A 25235-nucleotide genomic window follows, 5' to 3' on the forward strand; every position below is an offset into this window, starting at 1 on the left:
CACGCCCAGTCTTTTGACGCAGAACCATGGAGACATTCAGCATCCAGATCCACAACAGCTCAACCTGGCGATCTGGCTCCTGAAGTCCTAGAGTTTGGATACCTTAACCTACCTCCAGAATGCATGAGTATCATCAAGGAGGCGAGGAAACCAACTACTAGAGCATGCTATGCTGCTAAGTGGAAGCGTTTTGTCATCTACTGTACGTCCAATGACATCAACCCACTAGATGCATCTATCCCCAACATCATCTGCTATCTGCTACATCTCTACAAGTGCAATCTGGCGTACACTTCCATTAGGATACATCTATCAGCCATAGCGGCTTATCTTCAGAACAGGCAGCACCTCTCTGTCTTCAGAGTGCCCGCCATTAAAGCCTTCCTTGAAGGTCTGAAGAGAGTCATTCCCCCAAGGACACCACCAGCTCCGGTGTGGAACCTCAACGTCGTTCTCACCAGACTGATGGGACCACCATTTGAGCCACTGCACTCGTGTGAGCTCCAATTCCTTACGTGGAAAGTGGCCTTTCTTATAGCTATTACGTCTCTGAGGCGTGTCAGTGAGCTGCAAGCGCTCACAATACAAGAGCCATTCATTCAAATTCACCCAAATAGGGTAGTGCTACGCACTAACCCTAAATTCCTTCCTAAGGTGGTGTCACAGTTTCATCTAAATCAGACCATTGACTTACCAGCATTCTTTCAAAACCCGCAAACGGTGGCGGAAAGGATGCTCCATACCTTAGATGTACGAAGGGCGTTGATGTACTACATAGACAGGACACAACACTTTCGAAAGACAAAGCAACTCTTTGTTGCCTTCGCACCACAACACAAAGGCAACCCAATCTCCAAGGCAGGGATAGCCAGGTGGATTGTTAAGTGCATCCAGATATGTTATCAGAAAGCGAAGCGCACTTTAACAATACCCCCCAGGGCGCACTCCACACGCAAACTGGGGGCATCCATGGCTTTCCTGGGGAACATTCCTTTGGAGGACATTTGCAGAGCAGCCACGTGGGTCACACCACACACCTTCACAAAACACTACTGTGTTGATGTGCATTCCAAACAGCAAGCTGCTGTAGGACAGGCTGTTCTCAAAACACTTTTTCAGGTTTCTGCAGCTGGCACGGGCAACCGCCGCTGATGGAGGGACTGCTATGTATTCTATGCTAAGATATGAATTTAGCAGCCCACATGCCTCGAACTGAATATGCTACTTACCAGTATGCATCTGTTCTTGGCATGTAGGGCTGCTAACATTCATATCGCCCGCCCTCCTCCCCGGTGCCTGTCGCAGCTGCAGATATACTATTGTATTTATTCATTAGCATGGACATCCTTTACACTTTCACTCCATCTTCTGCCACAATGGCGAAAAACAATCTGGGGATGGAGCCGATGCCCATGCGCACTGTAGTCCAGGGGAGGAGCCACCTATCTCAGGATACTTCGAAGACTCTTCCAGGACAACAATGTGCAATCATCCGAGCCCAACACTAGGCGGCGATCTAATGCTAAGATATGAATGTTAGCAGCCCTACATGCCAAGAACAGATGCATACTGGTAAGTAGCATATTCAATAGTCGAACTGCTCCAAACCTCTGTGTGTTTGCTATGGCAAGTGTGGGCATATTTATACCTTGAAGGTACCGAGTTTTACGTAAAGGTGGATATAATAACGTCATCAAAGAGTCTCAGTTCTTTGAAAACTCCATGAGTTCTTGGACAAGTCAGGTTTCGAGCAAGGGGAAGTCCCTAGCTGCTGAAGCCAAGTTTTCCAAGGAATCGTTGTAGATTTTCGGAACTAGTGGAAGTAGCCCTGCCGTATTTGGACTGCATGAGCTATGACTAAATATGGTTATGATTTCAATGCCTATATAAGGATATGGTGATTTATACCTATATAAGGGCATGAATCTGGAAAGTTACAATAGGGTCCTAAAATGTTGTACAACAATGCATGATGTAAAACTCTTTTAACAGGATGCACAGAGAGTAGGGGTATGTTACACGGTTGCTTTTGGTTTTGCATTGGTACACTAGTGTGTCCTATTGACAACAAAAAATGCAAAAAATAAATATTATTAAAACCTAGGTGTTGCAATAAGACCGGAACATGTGTTCAAAAAGAAGTAAAACATGACAATATGCCAATTTTAGTTTTGTCAGCTAACTTTAACTTGCTCCTCTATCATACATTTCTTATGACCTCACATATTACATCACTCATTACCTGCTTTCGCAACCCTCTGCATGCTCTCATTATGCATCCCCATTGCGTTTTTTCCTTTAAAGTTTTTGGGGGGATCGCAGTACCCATTAGTAATTTGAACAATGATGTTTAAGTCTAATGAGTGATGTCATCAATGATGTCATGTAATGTGCCACAAGTGATGTACTATGTGAGCTTGCACCCCATGGTAACATGTAAATGTCCTTGGAAAAGCTTTCCTGATAACGCAATACCATAGGGAAGATGTTTGCACATTATTTCTGCCATAAGTACCGCAGTACCCCACGGGAGCACCACTGTACCTGTGGTCTGGATATTTTTTTTATATTAATCACTAAAGGAGACCTCAGCACAAGTGCCTTGAAAGTCAGGGTGTCACTACATGCACCCTTATGCCTTTTTTCAAAACGTTTTCAGGACACTTGGACTGAGTCCTCCGGTATTGTAATGGCCTCTGCAACATTTTTTTGAGCTGTTTTGGCTAGCCAATCACATAGAGCATCTGGCAGAACCCATTGGCAGACAGTGGGAAACGCACTGTCACACGTTGTGATCTGCTTATTTTAGAAATGTTCGGTACTGCTAGGGTCCCGCCATACAGAACAGTCCAGCTATCACTAACTGAACAAGAAGATTAACCCCTTCATGATCAATGAGCACCTCTTTTAAAATAAATTTCTCAAATTACTGAATAGATATACACCAAATAATGAAACTCATGCTTTCTGAGTCAAGTTCTGACCTTCTGCCAAGTTTGGTGTAATTCCGTTCAGCCATTCTTCTGTATTGAAGAGCAAAGTTTCCTGTGGAAATGAAAATGGGAAATCGATGTTGTCTACAATTGACAGATAATCACATGCAGTTTATTCTAATGCCATGCAACATGTTTTTCTTTTTAAAAGTTTGTATCTCAAGACTTGTCGTGACCTTTACAGGACCTAACAAGAAAAGTGCCATTATTATCCAGTATTGGGGTATCTTTCATAGATTCACGTGCTTGAATCATTTCCCATCGTCGAAGTGGGAGTCCCACTGTACCATAATCAAGCAGTAATATAAAACTGAGCATAGGCTAGAATGGCCCTAGGCCCTCACTTTAATAGCCGATGTGTGTCCTTTTTTTTTTTTTAAATGACCAAACTTGAACTATAACCAATAAGCTGCTAGCATCCTCTAGAACACTCTTAAGAGAGACTGAGTCCCTCAGAATGTCATGCCACATTGTGTGTGAAGGGAGTCTACCTGAGCTCTGCACATTTCTTCTCATTTTAAAGCTTTATTCAACAGAATATTGATAACATGTCTAAAAGTAAAGGCCTTTTTCATCCCTGCAAAACCTGTTGGAAGGAAAGACTTCATGTGGATGACCCACATAAAGATAGCCTTTACTGCCTTCATCCTAAGCATGAGGTAAATGAGTGCAAGGTTTTCTGCACTTTCTTCTCAAAAAATGTGAAGGACAGGGAAGGCAGGCTTCTCATATGGCTTCAGAAGACCAAAAGAACGTCATCTGAGGAGAACGGTTATTCTTCTGTCAAGTCTCACAAGAGTGCCAGATGCCTCGAAGGAGCTTTTGAGCAGTGTAGAAAATCTATCAAAACTTTCCATGTACCTCACAGCTCCAAGAATAAGGAGAAGAAAAAAAATTCTCCTCAGCGACCACTTTATCTGGTCTCTCAACACCTTCTACCAGAGAAAGAGACCGTCCACATTCCTCTTCTGTCAACCTTTCTATTTTCTTTTTTTAATTTTCAAAACCTTTATTGAGGAAATGCAAGTCAGATACATTACACTGTGCTACGCAGCAGCTCAAATTGAAACATTACAAAACAAGTCACGCGTTCGGAAACTAATCGACCACACCAGGCAAGAAGCATAAATACAATAAGGCAGAGTCACAACATCAGTTCACCTGGATCTCTCCCCTATGGGGGTCACAGACTAGGCCAGGACGACAGTTATGGACGCCACAGGGGAGGGGCAATCTGTGGGGATGAGGGGGGAGTCACCGACCAGTACCGGCAGCCGCTGCGGACCCAGGGCCAGCCGGGAGCACGGGAGAGGCAGCACCACTGGAATGAGTACGGGAGAGAAGGTAAGAAACCAAAGGGCCCCAGATGTCAACCAGTCAGGACCTGGCAGGTAGCAAGTCCCAGAACTCAGATAACAAAGTCTGACACCGAGAGGCATCCTCAAGCCAGCACTCGACTCTAGGAGCAGGTCTGCGACCCCAACACATGGCCACCCTACGCCTGGCCAGAACTAGCAGCATTGCAATAAGGCGTCGGGAGGCGTCTGGGCAGAATTTTACAAAACCAAGAAGACACAAGGGAGGGTCGAGCTGCACCGAGGTACCAGTAATGTCCCTGTCAACCCTTCTGTGATGCAGAAGTTTGCTTTAAAATCTCCACCGACCTCTCCGCCAACTCAAGTATCGTCGATAACCACTACCATATCGTCGTCGATGGCGAGGACGACTGATAACAGCTTATCTTGACGACGAAGAGGCAGGAGTCTGCAGAGTTCCCTGTCGACAATCCCTTCGACATCACTGCCACCAACGCTGTTTCCAAAAATGGCTTAGTCGATAATGTCTCCATCAATGATGTCTCTGCCGATTATGTCTCCGTTGACTGTGGTCCCGTCATGATGTCTCTGTCAATGATGTCTCTGTCGATGACGTCTCTGTCGACTGTGGTCCCCTCGGCGGTGACTCCATCGACAACAGTTCCTCCAGCGACACCTCCATCTATGATCTCCGGGACCTTCCTACACCCTGGAGTCACGCCACCTGGCAAGGTCTCACCCCTGCCTCTTAACCACCTACTCAACATTGAAGAGTCGGATGATGATGGTCTGCTCTTTGGCGCAGCTCACTGTTCTGAGCTGAATGTCAAATGCCAGGAGGAAGACGAAGATTGAGGACAAAGGACAATATTTTCAACAGTATTATTATTATCAACAATGTGGATACTACTCTGACCCTCCTCCTATGCGGGACACTTCACTTCTTCCTGCTTCCTTGGTGAAGTATCTCCAGGTCATTCTCTCAGATTATAGGAAGCGTTTCCCACAACTTCCTGAAGATCAGCATATTGATCCGCCACCATCACCAACTGCTACCCCTCTTGTTCCGCCAGGCCTTCCACCACCAGCTACACCTAGGATGACACTTGCATCCCATGTTGAATTACCACCACGGAAGGACCTCCTCTGATACAGAGATGTAAGAGGGAAAAATTCCAACAGTCCCAACTCCCTCCCCAGCTCCACCTCGCCCGACCGATTTACCTCCCGAAAATATTGGAAGTTTTCATAACCTAATGCAGAGAGCTACTACAAGATTTCAACTTCTACTGGCAGTGAAGCAGGCTGACTGCTTCCTCTGTGATTTCAAAGAGTAGGTCAGACAATCTTTTCTCTCTGTGCCAATTGTTGACTATATTTGGCAAGAGGGAGTGAAAATCATGAAACACCCAGCCATTGTACCATCTGTCTTTCCGCATCTCGACAAGAAGTACAGGGTGCCTGAGGATTCCCTGTAATGCTTGACAGGACCCCAAGCCTGACTCCGTTATCTTGCAGGCAGAGCAGCGGAGGTCGAAAAACCCAGGTGCTCCTGCTTCTGCACCACCTGATAAGGAGGGATGCCACCTGGATAATATAGGGAAAAGGTTTTCGGCCATGTCCGCAATCAGTGAGGGCAGCCAACTCCCTTGCCATCATAGGCCACTATGACCGCCAAATGTGGTCTGATATTGGGGATATCATCTATCTCATTCCTGAGGATAGTCAGAAGGAAGCACAGAAGATTCTGTTGGAGGGTAAACGGACATTGTCCGAAATTATAGACTGCGCCATGGACATTGGTCCAGCTGGATCAACATAAACGACGACAAAACCATCAAAACCATGAGCACCATCCACTCCGGCTCCCTGTCAGACCCATGCCCCCAACACATCTTCAACAAAGCCAGCACCACCTTCGCACCCCACCTCCGCAAAGCCATCAACATCTCCTTCGAAACCGCAACCTTCCCGGAGAGCTGGAAGCATGCCGAGATCAACGCCCTGCTCAAGAAGCCCAAAGCAGACTCCAAGGAACTCAAGAACTTCTGGCCCAACTCCCTGCTCCCGTTCCCGACGAAAGTAATCGAGAAAACAGTCAACAAACAGCTGACCCACTACCTCGAGAAGAACAACATTCTGGACCCTTTACAGTCCAGGTTCCGCAGCAACCACAGCACCGAGACGGCCCTCATTGCCGCCACCGATGACATCAGGGCCCTACTGGACAACGGTGAGACCACTGCCCTCATCCTCCTGGACCTGTCAGCCTCCTTCGACACTGTCTGCCACCACACCCTACGCACCCGCCTCCACGACGCAGGATTCCGAGGCAAAGCCCTGGACTGGACCACCTCCTTCCTCTCTGGCAGAACACAGAGCATCCGCCTCCCTCCCTTCCGATCCGAAGCCACCAAGATCATCTGCGGCGTACCCCATGGATCCTCCCTCAGCCCGACGCTGTTCAGCATATACATGGCCCCACTCGCCCACGTCGCCAGACTGCACAACCTCAACATCATCTCCTATGCCGACGACACACAACTGATCCTCTCACTCACCAAGGACCCTGTCACCGTCAAAACCAACCTCCACGAAAGTATGAAAGCCGTCGCCGAATGGATGAAGAACAGCCATCTAAAGCTGAACTTGGACAAAACAGAGGTCCTCATCCTCGGCTCCTCACCTTCAGCCTGGGACAACTCCTGGTGGCCGACCGCCCTGGGAGCTGTTCCAACACCCACCGACCACACACGCAACCTGGGATTCATCCTCGACTCCACACTCTCCATGACCAAGCAAGTCAACGCCATCTCATCCTCCTGCTTCAACACCCTCTGCATGCTCCAAAAGATCTACAGGTGGATCCCCACCGAAACCAGAAGAACGGTCACCCAGGCCCTCGTCAGCAGCAGACTGGACTACGGAAATGCCCTCTACGCGGGAGCCACGGCCAAACTACTGAAACGACTGCAATGCATACAGAACGCCTCTGCCCGCCTGATCCTCGACATCCCTCACCGCAGCCACATCACACCCCACCTGAGAGACCTGCACTGGCTCCCCGTCAACAAGAGGATCACCTTCAAGCTCCTCACCCATGCACACAAGGCGCTCCACAACACTGGTCCGGCATACCTCAACAAACGGCTCACCTTCTACACCCCTAACCGCCACCTCCACTCAGCCGATCTCGCCCTCGCCACCGTCCCCCACACCAGGAGAACGACCAACTGTGGCAGATCATTCTCCCACCTCACCTCCAAGTCCTGTAACACCCTCCCCATCCTCTTACTGCAGACCGAAGACCTTCTAACCTTCAGGAGGCTGCTCAAAACCTGGCTGTGCTAGCAGTAACAGCACCCCCGCTTCCCCCCAGCGCCTTGAGACCCTCACTGGTGAGTAGCGCGCTTTACAAATGTTGTGATTGATTGATTGATTGCATTTCCAGGCTTTCGTCAGCTAGCCGGCACAGTCATTTTAAGACGCCATGGGTGGTTAAAGGTGAACTAATTTTGACCAGAGTCCCAGTCGAAGATTCTAGATATGGTCTTCGATGGTGCCACACTATTTGGCAAGCGTATAGACGACTTGCCCTTAAGACTGACACCAATTCTGCATAGTCCTTAGGCATGCTCCAATACCATGAGGTGCCCTTTAGAGGAGCACGCGGCCGTGGGCTCTCATCATACAGGGCAGATACCAGCGCTCACAGAGGTACCAGCCACAATACTGAACAGGATACTAACAAAAATCATATAGACAATCCTCTACAGCTGGTTTCTTTAAACAAGGGCCTCATAGACAACAGCCCATTCTGAGCCGTGACACCGGTCTCAAACCTTGTCCTTCTCAAGGTATCAGCTGCGACACCTTCTCATCCCATTGGTGTGAAGATATCCCATTGCCTCCCTCACTGGCAATCCATCACCTCAGAAAAGTGGGTATTGGACCTTGTTACCTATGTCCATACCCTGAAGTTTACACAAAGACCACCACCCACAACGCCGAAGGGAGCCCCGCCCCCCTTATCTTCACTTATTAAGGAAATAAGCCCTCTTAATACTCTCCAAAGGGGCAATAGAGAAGGTCCCAAGGCCACAGAAACTAGAAGAACTCTACTCCCTTTTTTGTCTCATCCGCAAGAAAACAGGGGAGTGGAGATTGATCCTAGATTTCCGGAAACTCAGCAAATTCCTCCACAAACAAACCGTCCGGATGATAACTCTCTGCGCCTTCCTACATCGCCTCAACAGCGGGAATTTCATGATATGCCTAGTCCTGCAAGTTGCCTATTTCCATATTTCCATCAAACCCAAGCACCGCTAATATCTTTGCTTCACATTGGCTGTTAACCATTACCAATTCAAAGTCCTACCCTTCGGTCTAAAGTCCAGACCTCGCATATTCACCAAGTGAATGGCACCTGTAGCAGCAACACTCAGAAAACAAGATCATCAAGTATTTCCTTACTTTTATGACTGGCTACTAAAAGCCCCAACTCCAGAACAAGCTACCAAAGCAACAGAAGCTTGCCTCTCCTTGTTTCGCGGGCTAGGCCTTTCAGTCAATTGGAAGAAGTTCTCCACCACACCCAGTCAGATCATGACATTCCTGGGAGCCTATCTCAATACCGTTCAGAACAATGCTTTCCTCTCCCAAGAAAGGCAAACTCACTTGGCACGTTTGGCTCAAAATATTGCAGGAACATAGTATGTTTCTGTGAGGCAAGTTGCTCCTGGGGGTTATCTTTTCAGCCATAAGCTTGGTTCCCCTGGCTCGCCTAAAGATGAGACCGTTGCAAGCGGAGTTACAACTCCAGAGGATCCAGTCGGAAGAGTCCTTCAAGGACTTGATCTCTATCTCTCCTCGGATATTGCCCACATTTGTATGGTTGTCGCACATACCACATATATCTCAAGACCTCACTTTTCTACAGCTAGTGCCAGATTTTGTCATCACTACAGACTCCTCCTTGGAAGGCTGGGGGGGGGGGCACATACAGGACCTTCAGATCCAAAGAAGGTGGTCCACAAGTCAGAAGCTTCTTCACATCAACAGCTTAGAGCTCAAAGCCATTTTTCTCACTTTGCAAGCCTTCCTCCCAAGGATCACAAACCAACAGACAATACGACCAGTATGTATTATTTCAACAAACAAGGAGGAATCTTGTCGCTAACATTATCTCAGGAAGCCCAAGACCCTTGGGATTGGCTCGCAGCGCACAACATATCATTAAAGGCTGAACATCTGTCTGGAGTCCACAACACACTCGCAGATGCCCTGAGCAGGACCAGCAACATCTGTCACTTGTGGGAACCTGAACAATGGCAACTCAACAGGATATTCTCTCTGTCGGGGAAACCCGCGATGGATCTCTTCGCGACGGAAACCAGGGGAATACCCTTTCGATGCGCTGGTGTGGGATTCATCCATACACTTTCCCCCCATCCCTCTGATTTCCAGAGTCCCTCACCAAGATGACGGTGGAGCACCTTTGTCTCCTGTTGATCGCTCCACAGTGGCTCAGACAACACTGGTTTTGTGAGCCTCTCCTCCTCTCAGAGTCCAGGTCCATTTGCCTCCTACCAAAGCTGTCTCTCCAAACTCGGAGCAAAGGTCAAATATGTCACCCGGAACCAGTATTTCATCATCAACACGCATGACTGCTGAGTTCTATGAAATTTGGGAATCTAAGACTCTCCAAAGAATGCAGGGATATTCTCTCTGAAACTAGGGCTGAAGGCACCAAGACTTACAGGTTGAAGTGGAAGAGATTTTGTCACTGGTGTCTCCAGAATGACTTACATCCTTTCAAAACCTCTCCTGAGCAGATCTTGCCGTACCTTCTCTTTCTGGCCAAGTCAGGTCTAGTCTACTCTTCTGTGAAGGTTCACCTTGCGGCAATCTCTAGGTACAGACAAACTCTGGAAACAACATCTCTCTCTGCTCCACAAGGCTTGTCAAACAATTCATTAAAGGACTCTACAGATCCTTCCCTCCGGTCCGCCCCCCCTTCCAGAATAGCATCTTAATGTGGTCCTTTCACAGCTAATGAAGCAGCCTTTTGAGCCTATTCATTAGCCTGAGTTAAAATTTATCATGTGGAGGGTTGCTCTTCTCATTGCGCTCACATCTACTAGAAGGTTCAGTGAAACCCTTCAGAAAACCTTTCTTCCCTTTAAAAATGAGTTTGTGCTTTCTAGAACGAACTCGAAGTTCCTCCCCATGGTTTCTTCCCAATTTCATCTCATCCTACCTGTCGTTCTTCTAACTTTTTTCCCCTAACCCAACCACACCAGCTGAACAGGTGCTAAACACTTGGGACATTAAAAGATGCCTCAAATTCCGTTTGCAAACAACTAAGAGCATTCGCAAACTGACCAGTTATTTGTAGCTTATGGTCAAAGTTGTCAAGGCTCAGCTGTGACAAAACAAACCATTGCCAGATGGTTCTCAGCGAAAATCCAATTTTGCCTTACTGAAACGGGAAAACCGCAGGTAAAAAAAAGCTAAAGCCCACTGGACGAGAGCAGTTTCTACTTCAGCTGCTCTGTTCGCCCGCATTCCACTAGAGAAGATTTGCTGTGCTGCTACATGGAAAAGCACTCACACATTCATGCAACACCAATGCCTAGAATCAACACAGCATACTGACGCAGCCGTGTGACAGGCGCTATTATGACATCTATTCCAATATGGTAAGCCTCTTTAAGTTGATGTGTCTCTTTCTTTTATATTTAAAGGTTAAATAGTTCTAGAGTGGATATAGATATATCACTGCTTAACACTTTTCCCAATTTCACTTTTTTAAAGAATTTTACTGCTAAATGCGTATCCTCTCATTCTCCATGATACCAATGAGTAAAGATGTAGCTTTCTGCCAGGTTTTGCGTACTTCTGTACATTTGATTTTTCAGTATCTTCCATTCCCCCCAACCACCCCTTTCCTCGGCCACTGCCTGCCTGATCACCCCATTTCCAGGAAGGAGCTCAGGTGGATGAACACGTTTTATTGAAATGTTTTGTAAAGATTCTTCAAATGACACCAAAGTGTTTATAAAAAAAACCTCTCCTACTGTGGAAACTCTGACCTAACTATAACTACACAGTGGTGACCGTCACTGTGTAATAATAATCTCTCTCTCTCTCTCTCTCTATATATATATATATATATATATATATATATATGTATGTTTATGTATTTGATTAATTAAAGGTAAAGTGCATTTAAGGTTTGTTATTGCTTACATGCGAAGTAACAACTCCCAATGTAAATGTAGTAAAAGTTACTGTCTCTATGACCATGGAGGTGCGACGGCCCTGCTGGGCCCTACGGCTCACACGGTAAAGCTATGGTACCTGGCTTCTGCTCGTCTTAAATGTAAGAACATGATCACGCAGATGACGCCACTTTGGGTGTCGCGACGCCTTGGTCGTCTCTGTAATAGTAAGAGATTTGAGGCCTGGGACCGAATAGGCATCTCGACGGTTGGAGACCTCTATAGGCGGGGTGCAATCCTCACCTTTGACCAGCTGGCGGCCCAATTCAACTTGGTGGAGACGGAACGTTTCCGCTACCTGCAAATCAATCATGCTCTCAAATCTGTGCTCCCGATTGAAGGAAAGCTACCAGAATCCACTCCTTTAGAAGATAGACTGCTCACGGAGCACATGCAAAAAAAGGCGACCTCGTTGGTCTACCGTAAGTTGGTCAACAATATGCCTGACCCCATGGAAAGACTTAAAACGGGCTGGTCTTCGGAGATAGGTGAATTTGACGAGTCGGACTGGGAGGCCGCGCTCTCTTCTCCTCGGGAGGTCGCTGTGCCGTCGCGGCTCAGGCTGATACAATTGAAAGTCTTACATCGAGTATATTACACCAGGGTCACACTACACAGGACAGGTAGAATCACACATCAGTACTGTTTGAGAGGCTGCGGGGAGGTGGGGACATTCTACCATACTATCTGGGACTGCCCATTGATTGCTTGTTTTTGGTCTAGGGTTATGCGGACTATATCACAGGTGATTCACATTTCGTTACTCCCTGACCCACGCCGTTGTTTGTTGAACATTTGGGAGCCTAACGAGCTTAGTAGCCCCCTACAAGATTGGGCAACGATTGGTATTATGTACGCTAAACGAAATGTGACTAAGGCCTGGGGTCTCCCGTGTTACCGGCGCTTAGTGCCTGGAGTACAGATCTGGACTCAGCGATGGTTGCCGAAAAGGCGGTATATCTAAATCGGAAGTGTCCGCGAAAGTGGGCCAAAATTTGGGGAGCTTGGAATTAATATAGAGGGCATATTTGTGAACCACCTCAGTTGGATAGTGATGCTGATTCAGAGTGAGAAAGAGAAGGGACGAGATAGTCATGGACCAGGGTGTTTATATTGCATAGATGTCATACTTGCATTAATTGTTGTATCCTTGAGATAATATGCTGTGTCCACTGTTTCGCCTGACTGATCATGCTCTATTGCTATATACAATGTAACTCTTGTAAATGCCCGATGTTTACTTTCCACAACAATAAAAATTGTTTCTAAAAAAAAAAAAAAGTTACTGTCAATATAAAGACTCCAGATATGTTGCTTGAGATGTAATAACTCCTGTTGTAACACTTGGAAAGTGAAGTTAGCTCATCAAGTAAACGATTGGTGGGAAATCCTCCTCTTTTCCTCTGCCATTAGCTTGTAACTGGGAGAGTCAGACCTGGTTACTCCTCACATGAAAGTTGCATAGCTGCTACAGAATTTACCAAGACAGCAGTCCCCAAACTGTGCGCCGCGACACCCCAGTGCGCCGACAAAACTAGCCAGGGGTGCCGGGAACAGATGCGCATGTAGTGTCAAAAATGAGACGATTTTAAAATTAGGCAGTGGCAGGCGTTTCATTTAACTTCAATCTTTTAAAAACCGAACTAAGCGTAGCAGATTCTAAAATGAAGAGAAGAGATTAACAGAAGAAACATCTACCTCCCTGAAGGAAAAGAGCAGAGGCATAAAAATACAATAACGTAATTTGAATGAAAAATCTCCTGCCTCAAAACAGCTACAACTTACTACCCGGAAATAAGGACGAGGTAAATAGAGGCACCAGCAGCAGATGATGAGATTTAAGGGTAGTCAATGCCGCTCGATAAACTAAAATGCTATGTTAAAATACCACACTCCTTTTAATTTAGAAGGGTCACCCTTTACTGGTGATCATAAACACTGCCTGCAACCCGAGAATATTACAACTATTATAGCGAGTAAGTAAAAGTTCATTAAAAAATTGATTGGGGCTTAGCAGGTTACAATCACTCAGTCCGCCACGCACCTGACCAGGTGCAGATTTCCCCACAGGGCCTACGCTAAGCTTCACCTTTAAAGTGCTGATAAACGTGTGCTTTGTTGCAAAACTGGACAGAGGCCTTGGATTGCATGAGAGTCCTTTGAAGAGCTGGAGTGCATGCTTGCAAGACTCGCACACCTGGGACTGCAGGATACACAGTGCCTGGAAGCTGTCAGGCTGGTGTAGCTTAGCAGTGGGTTCAAGGTGCGGACTGCTGATGAGTCCCCACTGGGGGGTGGGAGGGTGCTAGTGCATGACTGCCATTTGATGATTGACTGGGGATGCATGTGCTGAGCACCTAGCTGGCCTCACAGTAGCACTCACCTTTGCTGCCAGCGACTGCACATGGATACATGGCAAGTGTATGCTGTTAGCTGCCCCATATGAAAGTGAGCTTCCAGTTTCAAGAAGCTGTGTGTAAAAGGTAGTGAAATCAGGCTTTGGTATGGTAATAATGCAGACATAGATGTGTTTAGCCTGTCAGTTTTGGCTGCTCTTAAAGCAGCATAGAGGGTTAATGTGCCTGCTGCATACCACAAGGTGTAATATGAAGAACACAGATTTTATTTTGTGTTGCAAGATCAGTGTATTTGTCAAAGAAATCCTCCTGTTGAAAACGTCAAGTTCATAAGCAGTAGTCTTCTTAATGTAGCGCAATGAGCTGTAAACTTGCATCAGTGAGCTTCTTTCACACTTCAAGGAGCATTTAGAATGTTTTTGCTTTCCCCCTCTTTGTTTTGTTGTTCTGTGGTTGCTAAAAAGCATTGGCATCATGTAGGTGTCGCTATTGCAACCCCTGGCTTGCCCATTGCTACCCCTAGTATTGTTCTTGCGGCTCCTGGTCATAAACGCTTTCAAACTGTGGAAAATGATTGTTATTTTAACATTTTTCCCACAGTTAGTTTCAAAAACATCAGCGCCCTATATTTCTTCCAAGAATGGCCCATGCTCTGTTAAAATACATGAAATGAGTTTATTTATTCAGCTCTTTACGGAGTTTTAATTGTTATGCCCTAACACTAAGAGATTTGACCTATGTACTTCAAATGACAAGAATGATCGATTCCATTCCCATTGTTTACCCTGCACAAGTCGGTCAACGTAGTTAAATCCTGACCTTCATTTCCAGTGCTTACCCTTCTATGCAACACTGCCAGTACACCTCAGTTATGAATTGCACCCCTCTTGCTGTGCCATTATACCCAATTCTGGCCTGCACCATCTCATTGCATTAAAGTAGTGTAATCCATACCCATACCTAACTGCACTTACTCATCCTAGCCTGCAGCACCCTAGCCTAATCATGTGCTATAACCCCTGCCCAGCCTTGCCTGTACACAATCATTCTGACTTATAGCACACACTCCTCTCTCAATATAGTCTGTAGTATCCCATTGCATGCACTCACTCTTGACTGGAAGTATCCTCTGCTCTCCCAGTAGTAGTATTTTCACAGACATATCTTTCAAACCCTGCAGCGTCTTGTGCTGTTTAAGCATTAAGACCTCCACTTTACTCTGCCAGTGCACCTGAGTATTGCCCTACATACCTTCCTACTTCAGCACTGAAACCACATGCAGCCCATGTTATGAACGGTATTCACAGCCATACAGAGCTCTCCCTGGTCACATAATTGCCTAAAGGATCTATCTAATAGAGACCCAAACCACCAAATCAGTAACTTTCTCCGAGTGTATGGGTGAAGTCAGTTGGTTTCTTATTTGGGCTGCCATTTTAGGTGATAATCTCTCTCTTATTTTAGGTATGGGTGTGTTGGCCTGCTTTTTGGCCCTTCTTTAGTTCTAGCAAGTCACATTATGGTTTTACAGTGATCACATGTATGTCCACTGAAATAAATGAGTGTTCTCTTAGTCTCTGCAGGATGAAAGCAAGAATGATACCCTGCACGACATACATCAGAAACTGCAGGCCCAGCTGAGCCAGGAGAAGGCAGACATGCAGCAAAAGAGCGAAGAGCTGAACATCCTTATCCGGTAATACTCTGTGATGAGGTGGTGAAAAGGAGTAAATGCAGAGGGATGTGGGGGGAGGGGAGATCAAATCTCACCATTTGCTGTCTTCTCGCGTCAGCCAACAAAGGGCTCAGGCCTTGGTATCCAGTGGCTCTCTGCATCTTGAGATCAGACTCTGAAGCACTCTGACCTGGGCGCAAATAAAAGCCATGTTCTCCGAAGGATTGCTCTGGTGAATGCTTTACCATTCTTTTTTTGTTTGAATCTGTTTTATTAACTTTTAATTTACAATACATACATGCATAGTATACATCACTTTTTTGTGTCAGCCGTTTGGTTCTTTAATGGTGAGTATACAGTGACACAGCTGCTAATAGAACGGGTCCATGTCTCTATCAGCAATGCACACTCTCTTCTGCTATGTGCGTGTGTTTATCACACACAGACCATCAATGTCCGCTGGAGATCCTCAGTGTCTAATGTGCTGCCTACCGCGTAGTGGTCTGTTAACAGGGGAGGCGGGTAATAATGAAACTTGACAACATTAAACAAACATGGGGGGTGATTGTGTGATAAACTGGAGCTCTTCCTGGTTCCCTTGATCGATGTGTCCCCTTTGCTGTCTTTGGTAAGGGGAGTCTGGTGTGTGCCCTTAGGTCAGCGTCAGGTATTGTGCTACCGTGTTTGTCAGCCATTAACTCAGAACCACTTCCCCGTCAGTGCCTACTCTTCCCCTCCAGTGTGTGTTCCGAGGCATTATTGTCAGCCGAGGGCAGTGCGTCAGTTCTGTGAATGTGTTGCAGCTCGACCAATATCTCATCCCTGCTTGTAGCAAGTGGTGTCTTGCGAATACCAAGTGTGTCCTCTGGGCGTAGTGCAGCACTCTCTGCTTTAGCTCATATCAGCATGGAAAGCCTCCACGCCAATGTATGAGGGGACTCAGAGGCCTTTTATCTCCTGGTGACTATTAGCCACTGCTATTCCTAGACTTAGGAAACAAGATGTCACTTTATGTTTTTTGCTTCTATGGTAGAGGTGCAGAATATAGGTATTCCACTCAAATGGAACGGTGCAATCCGTGCTTTGAGAAAGTGTGCTCTCTACCTCCCTCCAGTATCCCTGTAAACTGGGGCACTCCCACAACATGTGCAATATTTCGGCGTCTATAAGGTGGCATTGGGGGCAGGCGGCATCAACGCAGCTGAAGTACTGACAATTTTTAGCAGGCATGAGGTATGCTCTCTGCATAAGTTAAAACTGTATCTGGCATAGGCGCGCTTTTTTGGGGATATGCACAGGACCCTCTAGCACCGAGGCCCATTTGGGGTCTGCGAGTGGGCAGCTCAGATCCCCTCCCACTGAAGTTGCAGTGTGTTGTCTCAGGGAAGCAGCAAACCACTACATGAGATGCCCACCTCTCCCCATTGTATTCAAGTATTCAATGGTGAGATGTGTTGGGGGCTCTCTGGTCAGGTCTCTCCATTTTGAGGCAAGGGAAGCCAATAGCGAGCAGTGTAGCAGGAATTTGCATGGGTGCAACCCATCTTCCTCCACCAATGTATCATATGGAATTAGGGTACCTTTCTGGTACAAGTCTCCCACATCTTGAATCCCCGCATCCCGCCAGCCACATAGCTTGACTCCTGTAGTTATGATGCATCCCCTAGGTGTGCCTTCCAATGAGAAAGCAGGCGCATACGGCGTCACAATCTGTGTGATATACAGGCTCCTGTGATAACATCTGTATGCCATATTAAGCAGGAGTGACTCTGGTGGTTTTGCCTACCCGTAGCGGCGGTGAAACAGCCTAATCTGGGCAGTTAAGGACCAGGACGGTTGAGTGGTCGCTGTGTCACAGAGGTAGCGATCAGCCAGCCCCTTTGCTACCCACTGCAATTGTGCTGTTAAGTATTACTGTTCTATGTTTGGTACCGTCAGGCCTCTCTGGTCTGTGGGCAAGTAGAGTTTCTTTATTGCCACCCAATGTCAACAGCTACCCACTATAAAGTCTCTGATTATCTTCTCGAGGGTAAGAAAAAGAGGCGGAGGAATGTATAGAGGGTAGGTTTGCAAAATAATACAATAACCATGGAAGGATCACCATCTTTGTGAGGGCCAACCGTGCCTGCTACTGACAGTGGAAGCGTGCCCCAGAATCATATTTGAGAGTGGACGACAGTCAATCCTCTGCCCAGGTTGCCCTCCAGCAGGTCCGCCGGCTGCCTATATATTCGTATACCCAGGTAGGGAAAGTTGTCAACTTTTCACTGCACAAGCACCCTATTAAGTATATACATCATGTTCTGACATGTCTCATTGAAAGGATATGAACATGATTTTGCATTGTTAACTCTTAGTCCCGACAAGTATGGGAAGCCTCCTAAAGTGTGTGCTAGCTGCATAGAAATTGATCAGATATCTCTAATGCGCACCAGGAGGGCGTCTGCATACAGTGAAATCATGTGCATGCAATCCCCTAGTGGGTTGCTCCAGTCCGCTCTGGCATGGATAGCCTCCATTAGTTGCTCTGTGGCTAACGAGAAAAGGAGCAGGGACAGCGGGCATCCCTACCTGGTCTCTCTTCTCACCTAAATTGGCTCAGATATATATGAGCCCGCTCTTACCGGTACCGTTCGTTCACTGTACAGCAATCTAACCATACAGATGAACTTGTCACCAAGGCCACTTCGAGCTAGGGCTGCAAATAGAAAGTCCCATTCCAGGGTGTCAAAGGCCTTTTACAGGTCTAATGGGACGCAGAATAAGAGGCGACTCTGAAAAAGCCCCTCAGGTTTTTTAAGTAGGTGCTTCTAGATGGTACAAACTAATTTTGATCCACATGAACGAGGGTTGGGACCATGGGTGCCAGTTGGTCTGCTAGGATCTTTTCCGTTAGCATTTAGGGGGTGTAGTGGTTTATAGAAGCCGAGGTCTGTGGGATTCCTGTCGGATTTCAGCAGTGACACTTGACTCGCCTCGCGCATTGACGAGGGGAGCCTCAGCTCTGCCAGTGCCATAATATAAAGGGTGTGTAGACTCAGAACCAATGTTGCAGCAAACGCCTTATAATATTCGGCTGGGGGCCCATCTGACCCGGGAGTTTTTCCTGTTGCCAGTGCCGCAACCGCGTCACAAATTTCCTCAGGGGAAATTGGAGCGTCTAATGTCTCACGCTGTTCAGGGGTTGCCTTGGGCAGGCTTACTGAGTCTAGGAAGGTACTTAGCCACTGCTCGTCGCATTGCCCCTAGGACTGGTAGAGTGATGCATAATGGTGCGTCATTGCTACATGTATTTCATGGTGCATATATAACATGTGCCTAATCTCACAGAGCGCATACAGGTTGGTGGGCCTGTTCCTGGCGCAGGAGTCATGCAAGCATCGGTCCTGACTTATCTGATGTTGCGTGTGTGCGTGCCGAATGTTCCGCATAATTGTGGCATCTAAGCATCTCCAACAGATCTACATGCTCTGTGCGCAACTATTCTAAGCGCGGTGTGACTTCTGTTTCCGCAGCCGTGCAGGTCTCATATTGCAGCAGCTGGAGCCCTATTTTACTAAGTGCTTTGCTTAGCTGCTTGCGAATATTCCAGGTGAGCCCTAGACAGTGCCCCCTAGTAGTTACTTTAAAGAAGTCCCACTCTAGTAGTGCATTGCCTGTGGAGCCGTCGTTTACCCCAAAGTATTCAATGATCGCAGCCCCAAGGAGGCACAAAATGCCTGGTCTTCCAGCACCACTGGTTGAAGGCTCCAACGGGCGACAGAATGCCGGGCCTGCCTCCCATTTGAATTGCAAGAGCTGAGGGTTGGGATCAGAGTGCGTGCATCCTAGGTATTCGATCTCATTGATAAGAGGAAACTGGTTGAGTGACACCCACTGTGCGGTCAAGCTGTACATGCCGGCTATGCACTGGGCAATAGAATGAGTAGATGAGCGCTTCTGAGTTGCTAGTACACCATATGTCAGCCAAAGACAAATGAGTTAGCCATTTGGTCAGCGCTTGTGCATTTGACACAGCTGCGGTTTGTGTCAGGGGTGGAAACGACTGATCTACTTCTACATCCAAAACCGAGTTAAAGTCACCTCCTATCAACCAGGGAATTCCACTCCAGGGGCCAAGACCCCCATTAACCTACGAAGGAAGGAGTTCTGTTCTACATTAGGAGCGTAAACAGAGCCAGTAATGAGACTTTGGCCGTTCAACCTGCCTTTTGTATACACATGTTTCTGCCCTACGCATTAGACTCTACCTCTTCCACCACATAAGGGACCCTGTGAATGCTTTACCATTATTAATACTAAATACGAAATAGGAATGGAAAGGCTATGAGTCTCAGCCTGTCTTAATTGAATACGCCTAGTGAATGATTTGTCTACACCGTTGTCGTTTATGCATTGTATTTGAGTGGCTTCCATCACTGTTTAGCTACATGTCTATTATTAGCCTTCTTAATGTAGTTGTGCCCTAAGATCAGTCTGTGAGCATGTCTAAACTGCTACATGAATCCTTTATTTCACTTCTGCATTTTAAAGGTTGTGACAGCTGAAGGATCCACAATCCAACAGACACATACCATTCTGCTTGAATCTTCAACCCCCGCCTCCATCCTTCTGCATCTAATGTTGGTTACTTTGATTAAATTGAAATTTGATTGTGTATTCTTTTACAGTCAGTAACAAAACATACTTTGTAATGTTATCAATTTGCTATTTTCTCAAATAGTGATTGCTTGAAAAGAAAAGCATATAGAGAGCATCATTGTAAAGCTGCACCTTTAAGAGAAATAGCACCTTTTCTGACTCACAATACCATATAGTTGATCACTCACTTTTTTAGGTCTCGCCTGGCATTGCAGCGCAAAGCGCTGCTCGCTGGACGAGAGATTTTGTAAAAGATCAGATTTGAGAAAGGGTCTTGAAGCCCCTCCCCTCATTTCCATTGGCTAGCGTCACAGTTTATGCTAATCGGTGGCCTGCCATTGGAAATGGGGTATTGTAGCCGCTGCCCTTTCTCCTTTTCGTCCGGCCAATCCGGACAGGGTTGTCTGCTTTGCGGCTGTCGCAGAGCACTTTCTTATCTTTATGGGGCCATGTGTTTCTAATTAGAAACACATGGCCCCATAAAGACAAGAGATCGATGCTTTTTATTTCAGTCTTGGAGGATCTTAATATCTCTGCCCTCGTCTTGTGCTATTTGTCCAGCAGGATTACGTATGCCTGTCGTTACATCATCATTTACTCTGCTGACCATACACCTCACGAACCAAGGTAGACTTAAATCTGCATTTAAAACCTCAAAATGCCTAATAAATCGGCATAAGACTGCAGAAAAGCGCTGCAATGTCTTAATGATGAGAGATTATGTGCTATATAAATACCATAGCATATTCTATTCACCGCCAGTGTAGTCTCTATTCATCGCTTCTACAAGAGATGGAGTCTGTTAAATCACTCTGCCCCCTTTAGCCAACTCCCTCATCCCCTAAACCAACCTAGCGAGGACTATTTAGCTACCAAGTCAGGAAAACAAACGGAGCTGTGAACAAGCAGATGCCGTGAAAAGCGTATAAAACTACAGTTCTGAAAAAAAAAACTAAGGCGCCTTCTCTGCCGAGGGTTACTAGAACCTCTCGAGCGAAGTGATAAAAGGTTTCCTGTTTCAGTGATGCACTGTACCTGTCTGACTCGCAAGGTCAATTGGGATCGCTTAAATGCCAATTGGCTGCATCAGATAACAAAGCGCAAAAAAAAAGAATAACACAGGTTGAAATACACTATGGAAACCTTTTCTTAGCCCTAATAACCATCTGAAGGTGACAGATTTTGGTATGCGCGTATGCACGTATTCCAAGGCTAGTTGCCACGAGTGGTACCTGGCACCATCACGGTATATATTAAAATGGCGGTTTCACACCAGCTTTTCTATTGCGTTCAGCCTTTGCCAGCTATTTGCCTTCCTGAATGGTGAGACGTCTAATTTTCAGTATTTTAACCCCGGGATGCAAACATCTAGGGGGTACTAATGCAGAGCAGATAAAAACATAAAATGATCATGTTTACAGTTAGTCTTCACTGTCATTGTATTGTGGGGATCGTTGGTCATAACGTCGGAGGCACAAACGAACGGGGCAGCAATTGTGAAGGATTCGTGGTAGCTGAAAGATCAAACAAGCATTTGCTTAGTCAATAGATTTGGCTTGCATTTTGAGCCCTGGCTATTCTAAAAATGCATACTGCAGTGGAAAACATGGCAAAACATGCTTTCTCTCTGTATTCAGTGCATCAATTAATTAATATTTCGATGCGGTGTACTTTTTAGATGTAAAATACTTCTTGATACATTGTAATGCAAGCACTGCTTAGGAGGTGGAATAGTACACGAAATAACCAACAGCATGAGGGGAGCTCACTCTGTGAATACTTTACAAAACAAGAATTTGCAATGCAACAGCTCTCGCATTTATGCGAGTTTGAGCTATTGGCATTGTAAATGACAATGCCTTTTATTTTTACGTTTTTGAGGCATAAATAAAACACATTGTCATTTACAATGCCAACCTCCACGAGGGAATGAAGGACGTCGCTGACTGGATGAGTAGCAGCCGCCTGAAGCTGAACTCGGACAAGACGGAGGTCCTCATCCTCGGACCCACCCCCTCAGCCTGGGACGACTCCTGGTGGCCGACCACAATGGGAACAGCAGCAACACCCACCGACCATGCACGCAACCTAGGATTCATCCTCGACTCCTCCCTCTCCATGTCTAAACAGGTCAACGCAGCCTCCTCCTCCTGCTACAACACCCTCCGCATGTTCCGCAAGATCTACAAGTGGATCCCGTCCGAAACAAGAAGAACGGTGAAACAGGCCCTCGTCAGCAGCAGACTGGACTGCGGCAACGCACTCTACGCAGGAATCCCAGCCAAACATTTACAATGACTACAACGCATCCAAAACTCCTCCGCCCGACTGATCGTCAACGTCCCCCTCCGCAGCCACATCGCCCCCCCACTTGAGAGACCTACACTGGCTCCCCGTTGACAAGAGGATCACCTTCAAGCTCCTCACCCACGCACACACAGCACTCCACAATGCCGGACCAGCCTACCTGAACAGCAGACTCAGCTTCCACACCCCCACCCGCCAGCTCCGCCCCGCCAGCCTCGCCCTCGCCGCTGTCCCCCGCATCCAACATACAACCTCCTGGCAGATCCTTCTCCTACCTTGCCGCCAAGACCTGGAACGCCCTTCCTACCTACATACGGCAGACCCAAGACCTACTCGCCTTCAGAAGACTCCTCAAGACCTGGCTCTACGAACAGTAGCAGCACCCCCTCCCACCCCCCCCCCCCCTCCCCTCAGCGCCTTGAGACCCTCACGGGTAAGTAGCGCGCTTTACAAGTACTCTGATTGATTGAATGCCAATAGCTTAAACTCGCCTAAATGCGAGACCTATTGCATTGCAAATGCTTGTTAGTTCTTGTGGACCTGGATCCTGGTGCACTGATGCACTGGGCTGTACCCTCACAGTTGTTTAACAGAACATTTTTTTCCATTTTATTAATGCCCTTCTTTGTACACTCAGTGCCATTGCCTGATGTTGAACCTCTCATTTCAATGTGTTACTGTGAAAAATCAATCAATCAATCAGGGAATTATAAGTGAGCTACTCACCCGTGTTGTGACGGTCTCAAGGCGCTGGGGGGGGGGGGAGGTCCGCAGATCTGTTTAGCCGAAGAGCCAGGTCTTGAGGGTCTAACTGAAGGTCCTCCTGAATGTGCTCACTCCTTACTTGATGTCTTCTATTGATGGGAACAAGTCTGTAGAAGTGTTGCAGGGATAGAGTGTGGTGTGTTTACCTGAATCCCACACAAAAGGTGAATGCCCAATTCATCAGGAAATTTCAAAGGACATCGTGAAGGAATTTAAGGGTTTAGGAGGATGGGAAGAAGGAAAAGTTGCTTACCTATAATTCTTGTTCTTTTCAGGGAGAATCTCCATTGAAATCATAATCACTGAACTGTTTCGTCCACGTGTGGGATCCCAGACCGTTATACAAAATAAAAATAAATGCCTTTTCTCCGGAAAAGTCAGCTCTTCTTCTTAAAATTAAAATACTTTCAACAGCCTATATTGACCAGTTTTGTTTATTTTTCTTTACACAGAAAGCAGCCAATTTTAATGTCAAAAGTTACTAAAGAAAAACTATTACAATAAAGTCTTTCACCAATATTTTTTTAAAGAAAAGTGAGAGAAAAAGAGGGCAATGTAGCTGCAGCCTAAATAGACTGGAACACCAGCACTGCTCCGTTTAGAAAACACAGTCTACAAGTATTATGTCATGCCTTGTCAGTGACAGTTTGTCCAGTTCTTGTTGATCAGACGCTAAGGATCCTGTTCTTTATTCAATCACTTTTTCTAGTTTGTTGCTTATGCTGCTGTAGATCGCATTCTCTGCGCAATCATGCAATCTCGTGTTTGATGCGGATATCATAAGTTGTTTCTCTTCGAAGAAGGTTTTGTTTTGAGGTGACTTGTGATACTTCCCTGCGAAACTCCTGGACAGAAAAAGAGAAGAGAATTCTGCAGATGTTTATCAACATTGGTAGACAAAAGACACCGTTGTGGTCTCTCCAGTTAGTCATCAGCAATAACAGCCTTATAAGCCAAAGGAGAGTATCCCTAGAGGAAACATATAATAGGCAGAAGGAAGGGGGTTATCATTCCTTTGGCAGCTTCAGAAAAACCTCCTGCCAATAACCAACAGTGACACCCGTAATACTATCCAGTGGAGGGTGAGCAGCACTTACAATCTCTTTTGTGGAAGATCAGAAGGGTGGTGAATATTTTGAGTTACAAAACTTCTCCAGTTACTTAACCCATATTCTTGCAATTCAACTGCAGAAAGAGTTTCATTGGTTCATGAAGACTCCTGTAGCGGAATAATTTCCATTATCTCAAAATGCAAACAGGGTTTACCTTCTTATTTTCTGTTTTGGAAGAAAGATCTAAAGCTAGAATTAAGACCTATTCTAGATATTAAGAAGGTGCATAAGTGGCTCAGAAAGGCTTCCGCAACTTTAACAGAGTGATCGGATGTGTGCCAACAATATACAAAACACACTTTCACATCCTTTATATATGAAAATGTCCAATGTTTCTCTGCTTTGTGGTAGGAATTACTACCAAAACAAAATCCTGGCAATAATTCCCAAGTCTTCCCCGCACACCTTTTCAGAGTGCATGACAGTACATCTTAGAAACCAAAACATTGTCACCTAACCCTGCCTAGACTACTGATTGATAAAAGCTTATTTCCAACTAAATGCTCAGCAAGACTTTTAACAGTCTCTCTTATCTGATTTCTGTGGCTCTAGTTAAACTATTACAAATCCATACTGACCCAGTACAAAAGGAAAAACTAATTTCTCTATATAGAAAAGGTATCTACCCATCATACCAGGGAATAGCCTTTACCATGCAAATGCGTTTACAATGCATGGTGAATATATTTAAGATAAAGATAAGTATGCGTGTGTGTGTGTGTATATATATATATATATATATATATATATATATATATATATATTACCTACTGGCGGTCGCCAGTA

General features: G+C 46.1%; 1 protein-coding gene across 1 annotated transcript in view; it reads left to right on the plus strand.

Moving 5' to 3' along the window:
• Window positions 1-25235, plus strand: part of BLTP2 (bridge-like lipid transfer protein family member 2) — a 748021-nt gene that overhangs the window by 577467 nt on the left and 145319 nt on the right. The window contains exon 31 of the mRNA XM_078680109.1: window positions 15524-15645. Coding sequence (XP_078536235.1) covers window positions 15524-15645 — 122 coding nt within the window. The remainder of the gene's footprint in view (window positions 1-15523; window positions 15646-25235) is intronic.

This window comes from Lissotriton helveticus, chromosome 3_1 (assembly GCF_964261635.1).
Source record: "Lissotriton helveticus chromosome 3_1, aLisHel1.1, whole genome shotgun sequence".
NCBI lineage: Eukaryota > Metazoa > Chordata > Amphibia > Caudata > Salamandridae > Lissotriton > Lissotriton helveticus.